The sequence below is a fragment of the Etheostoma spectabile genome, chromosome 1 (genome assembly GCF_008692095.1).
Source record: "Etheostoma spectabile isolate EspeVRDwgs_2016 chromosome 1, UIUC_Espe_1.0, whole genome shotgun sequence".
NCBI classification, from domain to species: domain Eukaryota; kingdom Metazoa; phylum Chordata; class Actinopteri; order Perciformes; family Percidae; genus Etheostoma; species Etheostoma spectabile.
In genome coordinates, this window is record NC_045733.1 from 18,939,103 (window position 1) to 18,945,704 (window position 6,602).

Here is a 6,602-nt window from a genome sequence, read left to right on the forward strand (position 1 = left end):
CATTAAGATCAATTTCCAAAAGATGTTTTTTTTATTCCTCTTTTTAATCAACTTTAGCTTTGGTGTGTAAACAAGGACGTTATATTTCCATCTTCTCTGTTGTTAGAAGCACATTTTAATTATTCTCAGTTGTGTTCCTTATGGACAAATCTGTTCACTGCGCTGAGGTAGAAACCAATTTACTCCATAATCAGTTTAAAGTAATTGGTGACTTCATTGCTGCATGTTTTAAAAATGTAAACAGGAAGCATCAAATGCAGCAGTGTGGTGTACAGGTGTGTGAATGTAAACTGGGAAGATCTGTAGAAGAGCAACTTTTCCTCATGATGTTGCATGCTATATTACAGTAGTTGTGGATAAAAAAGAAACTACTATATGGCCTATAAATATATATTTTAAATATATATATTTTTTTCTTACTTTATTTTTAAAGTACATTTAACTGATATTTATTTAGTATTTACAGCGTAGTAGCAATGCTAAATACTTATTTTGCCCTTCCCATTTTATTGATAAAATCTGTCGACGTTCATAAATCCAACCAGCCACTCCTCCGTATTCCACTGATGTATCCATGGCAACAGCTTCTAGCGTTGATCAGCCCAAGATGGCGGACGAGGAGAATGCCACGGCGGTGAGTGCAAAACCAAAGCTAGTTATCGTTTTCTTGGGTAAAAATTCAAGCGTTCCGCTGTTTAAAGTGATAGTGTGACACTCCCTAAGCAAACGTAACGTTATGTTTTTGAGTTTAGTCTTTGCAATAACGCTCGTTATTTTATTGTTAGCTAGCTTCCTGGCTAACCGATTCTTAGTCAGAGCTAAATTGAGTAACCTGCAGCTAACGGTAACGTTAACTAACCTGCCTCGCGTTCCGTCTTTAATCTCACTCATCCAAGGGCAAGCTAGCTACAACCTGAGAGCTAACAGCTAATATAGCTGCAGTAAGGTGACAACCGCAATCATTACAGTGCAAATATGCATTGTTGACCATCCTTAGCCCACGCTTTATACTGTACCGCTAACTTAGGTTAGGTAAAATAACTGAGGCTGACTTTACCACAAACACTTACCATTGTGTTATGGCTATAGCGTTTAGGATGTGATGACATAAAAGATATTAATACTCAAATCGTCAGTGGCGAAGCAATCCACAAGTGGGTCAGATATAGAGGAAAAAATGATGTGAAGCAAAACACTGGGATTGAGCATGCGTGCATCTAACGTTACCTGCATGTAATGTCGACTGGTTAATGGTTCTGTTAATGTAATAACATTTAACTCTCTGTGGTAATAACTGGTCGAATCGGTAGTCACTATTGGTGGAATTAGAACATATACTTAAATACTGTACGTAAAAGCAATTTTGACATGCTTGTACTTTACTTCCATGTTATTTTCTACTTTTACTTTCCTACATTTCAGAGGGAAATGTACTTTTTACTCCACTACGTGTATTTGAAATTTAGTCAGTTGTTACTTTTTATATTTAAACATTTTTTTTTATATAAAAATGCTTTTCTGTTTATGTTTTAGTGAACAGACTACTATAATCTATTACTGTGCAACGGTTATTCAAATTCTGCTCTATATGTGACAATACATTCACATCCAATTAAGAGTCTTTTTTTCTATTTTGTACAATTGAATATGAACACACCTTTTCAGGTCACTTTGACCTGTATTTCCACACAGTCAGAACACATACTGTAAAGAAACAATACAATTTTTTTTGTTTGGGTGGGGGAAATCTATTTTGGTTGGGCGATCATAAATACTGCTCATGGGAGACACTGATGGATGACGTCTAGTGTATTTTTCTATGTAATGGATGGATTATAGGCTGTTACTTGTTTGTTTTTGTTGTATTTCATACTGTATATTTCAGCTCCCAGTTGCTACTGAAGCCAAGAAACGTCTGGCACCTAAAGGTACTGCAAGACATTTGACATGCATTCATTTCACAAGTCATTTTGCAAAATGATTTTCAAACAGCACAACTTTTTCGACACCCATTGTTTTGATTTCTGACAATTTGTCTGTTAGTGATGAAGAGTAATAATAGAATGAGTTTGGAACCAATCATCCTGCAGAGGTCACCCTCACCCTTCTATCTACCCTACCCTGAAAGGGAGAAGCTTTTAAATACAGTATGCTTCTCAGCCATGTTCCAGATATTTCTCGGTGTGGAAAATGTTTAGTCATTATGGCTTAATGTCCCATTAAGCAAGTTAAGCTGTTGCTCATGATTAAGCTTTTTTTTTTCTTTTTTTTTTTTACAATATTTTTAATTATCAGCGGCACTGCTGAGACTGCAAGTCCTATGGGAGCAATTAAGTATTGCTCTGTTATTGTTTTGTATGGTATGGTATTGTATTTCCATACCGTGATCTTTTACATAGCATCTAAGCCCTTACTGTGCCAAAACCCTAAGTGCATTAATGTAAGGTAAGATGACAGAGTAATAAAAACAGAAAGTAAAGATTGGATTTTAATCGGTTAATATAATGGATGTGTACAGTACTGTATAGGTGAAGTGCTAGAAGCTCCATAACTAAGTCAAAAACAGTAAAAGTTTTAATTCTGCTTGTGACTCTAGTACTATATTATAAAAATGAAATATAAAGCTGTAAAAACATATGACAAACATGCACATCTAAGGACAGAGGGTGTCGGATGCTGTGCAGATTTTAAAGCCCCTTGTGGCAAATTTGTGATTTTGATATTGGGCTGTATAAATAAAATTGCTAAAAAAGCAAATGTTTATAAAAAAGCCAATATATCTCAGTTTAATTGTCTCCATAAGCTACTGGTTTCATACACTTCTGTAATTGCCATCATGAGATGCAATCAGGGTTAAATAACAAATACATTATATTATTTCATTACAATTTGTGTAATACAGTTACTACATTGGTACCAGGTAAGACTGAGGAGGTGTTGCAAAAGTATGAGCATGCCCACTAGTAAGACCTAGAATCAGTTTCTTTTAAATCGCTAAATTGAAGGGGAAAAAAAGTAATTTCACCTGTTCTAGTACACCATGCTCCAGTTTTGTAGAATCAGGTGTTAGTGAAGCAACCTGCCTTTATTTGTCTTTTCTCTCCCTCGAAAGAATTAGTGTCGGTAGCTGAAAATGAGACCAAATTACTTGACAAGACCACGGGTTATTTGAAGTTTTTCTGGTGTAACTTCCCCAAAAAAATTCTTCATATTTTTCATTACATTCTCCCCATGTGTCTTTTGATCTCAGCATGCCTCTCCTCTGCTCTTATCCCCTTTTAACAGATGGTTGAAGCCCACGGAAGCCAAATCTGTCTTAGCACTAGCCAGATCAAATTTAACAATGAAAGAATTACTCCGTTTGGGAAGAAGTTTTTTACAGGACTATATTTAGGAAACCTCATGCTGTGCTCTTCTTCTTAGCTCCTTTCTACCCTTCTTTCATACCGTAGTTACAGGAATACATGCCACACATATATCCCATCTTTCCTCCACCAAATATGCCCTGCTTTGTGTATGTGGACACTGGAGTGCCACAGGGCCCCATCTGAAACCCAGAGACAAGAATATTATTGCTGTCTCAGCTGGAAGAAAGCGGATTAGGGTGCTACAAATAGGGCCATTTCCGAATCTTAACGGGGCAAACGTGTGAGACCCATGCAGTTTCACCCTCAGCGATGAAGAGGATTCCTCTGAAGTTGTTGGAAGAGGCTCCAGTTCGAGTGGCAAATCAACAGAGCACTGCTTGAAGCGCTGACGGATAAAAACAGAATGGAGCTTTAGTGTAATTCACACTGTATTCCTACACAGACAGTTCATTAATGATATCCACAGATGTCAGTGGCAGACTTAAAGCCAAGTAATTCATTCCACATTGCCTTGAAACCTTTTTTTAGCCTCAAAGAAAGGTAGTTGGTAAAAGATAACAGGATTACCAGACTCAAACTCGCTCGAATTGGAATTACGTTCTACTTGTGAAATGAAATCTTATACTCCACTGGGAAGAAGACTTGGAGCATTGTGGTTGGGTTCTTGAGGTTACCTAACCCTTTCTAAAGCTGGCTTTTGTATTGTGCTGCTTACTCCTTCAGCCTCCCTCTTTCAGTCTGTCTCTATACCCTCTCTGTTCTGTCACAAGCACCTGGCTCACGAGATACATTGTTGCCCTGGCAACGGGCAGAATATCTCAACCTGCCAACAGACTAAAAAAGAGACAGAAAAAAAGCAGTGTTTGTAACGGGAAAAACTTGCTTACAAGGTGACATTTACAGTGTGGCTGGTGAATTGATTACAGTTTAGCCCGGGGATTTTGGGTGAAGTGTTAACATCCATGTTACTGTCAGATCAAAGACTTGCAAGTGACTGCAGAGGGAGGGAGCTTTCAAGATTATTTGTTTAATTTATACAGTCTTTTTCTAATTTGGCAGTTGAAAATAGTTGAAATAGACATAACTCTTAATAGTCTGAGCCATCTGTTTATAAATGAAATGATTTGCAGTGTGTTTGGTGAATTGACTTAAATGTAGCCTGTGGATTTAGGTTGAAGTGTTACATCTCTGTTAACTGTCGGATCAGAGACTAACTAATGACTGCAAGAGGAGAAAGCCAACGGGATTAATCATTCAGCTATCAACTGAATAAGACATTATCGAAACAGTAATGAGCTTAAAGATTTCCCTGATTTGTCATCTCATTTTATTATATACGTATTTCCAGCTCCAGAGCTTCCCATTGTGGAGAGGAGAAACTGGCTAATCCACCAGCACTATATCCGTAAAGACTACGATACATGTAAGGTAAAGTACCTTTCTATGGTTTAGTCTGTTATTGACCCATGTCTGTGTCCGGTGTTGGTCTGATTGACCTTTTAAAAATAATAATGAAGATAATGAATGCCTGGCATGTACAGGGTTCTGGACTTGATTATGGGCTAATTCACTGCATTGACCCGTGTATTCCCACAAGAAACCAGTAGGTACTTGGGTACTTCAAAGTCTCTGAATAGATACCTGTACTTAAAAAATATATGACTGGAATCCTCCCATGTCACTTTCTCCTAGTGACAGAAACACTCCTCACTCTCAGGGCCTTATTTTAATTGCGCCAAGCACAGTGACAAGCCATAGTAGGTTCTGGGCACACAAGACTGTGTGGCCGTCGCTAAGCACACCTGCTATTTTGGTCCATGTATGTGCAGCAGCACAAAGTATAAAGAGCTGGGTGAGGTTGGATATAGATCAGACGGTTTAGTGATTAGTGAATTCGCTCTCAGCCAATCACATCACTGGTCTCATTGCTGTGAAACAGCTGAGCCAATCACAAAAAGGCCCAAACACTACAATAGCTCAACAAATGGAAAATCATATTGTTGTACACAACACCATAAATCTCCAGCCACAGGCAGTTGGTGTGTTGGCTGTTTTTTTTTTGAATTTTTACCAGCCAATTATCAAATGATGATAGAGACTAATAATAATAAAACATGTGGTTAAGTATTTTATATGATTGCATCAATTCAACTCTATTTCAGTTTTAATTCTAATGTATTTTATGTTGCAAACTGTTACATCAGATCTTAAAATGTGACAGAACAGTGTTTGCTTTGTACCACAACATTTTCCTTTATAAGTTGGAAAGGAGGCTGTGATTCACAGGTTGTATGAGCATCGGTAATCCAACGGCAGAATATTTAATTATACCGGACCTGTCTAATGTTTGTGGTGGTGTAAGCAGCTTGGTGTCATTTACACGTTATTTAATGAAGGTAAACGCGCGGACAGTCGCGTGTAATTGCACCTCTGGCGAGGCACTTTTCTTATCAGATGGCGCAAATGTGTCAACATTTGTCCTGCTGCCCTCAGATGGCTGCAGAGATTTAAAAAACTGAAAGACATTTACATACCATATAAAGCAACTGCATGTAGACAACAGATAATGTGAGAATCACTCATAATAATTTATAGATAAATGCAGACTGATTTAATAGCATTCCTGCTTTCACCACATTGATGGCATTTAAACACATCTATTTGCTGTTTAATGTTGAATTAAAATATAATAATATTATTTACATTTCCTCCAACCTGTGCACCGGGCACCGGGCACCACAATACCACACAGCTGGGCAAAGCAAGTTTCAAGGTCAGGAAAATACCAAGCTGTCATTGCAAAATATACTGATACAAATGTTCAAAGTTAGTCTGGTTTGGGATTTGCAAGAAGAATCTGAATCCCACTAGGGTTGGTTTACAGCAGGGCCAGTTAGTTGTTTCAAGCATCGTAGCAGTTGTTTTAGCAGTATCCCTACTCACGCTATAACATCCACCTCAGTTGTAGAAATGTCTCCCGTTCTGTGTCCATGTAGGCGATCATCAAAGAACAACTGCAGGAGACTAATGGAATGTGTGAATATGCCATATATGTTCAAGGTGAGCTGTATTTTTATTAGTAACTCTTCCCTCTCACAAATGAAACAGTTATGATGTTAATGAAGAGCTACATGCAATGAAGGCTCTTTGGTTGTCAACGGCAAAGCTCCCCAGTACATTATTTAGTTCCCCAAAATCAGGTTGTTCGACCCCACGCTGTGCCTTTGATTTTTT

General features: G+C 37.9%; 1 protein-coding gene across 2 annotated transcripts in view; it reads left to right on the forward strand.

Moving 5' to 3' along the window:
* Nucleotides 1-525: 525 nt before the first annotated feature.
* The window catches only part of bbs4 (Bardet-Biedl syndrome 4), a 16,635-nt gene continuing 10,558 nt past the window's right edge, over nucleotides 526-6,602 (forward strand). Inside the window, exons 1-4 of one of the 2 annotated variants that reach the window (XM_032522709.1) lie at nucleotides 526-634; nucleotides 1,886-1,928; nucleotides 4,717-4,796; nucleotides 6,365-6,428. In XM_032522709.1, the coding sequence (XP_032378600.1) occupies nucleotides 575-634; nucleotides 1,886-1,928; nucleotides 4,717-4,796; nucleotides 6,365-6,428 (247 nt within the window). In that variant the 5' untranslated portion in view covers nucleotides 526-574. The remainder of the gene's footprint in view (nucleotides 635-1,885; nucleotides 1,929-4,716; nucleotides 4,797-6,364; nucleotides 6,429-6,602) is intronic. The other variant, XM_032522717.1, reaches the window with a different exon arrangement.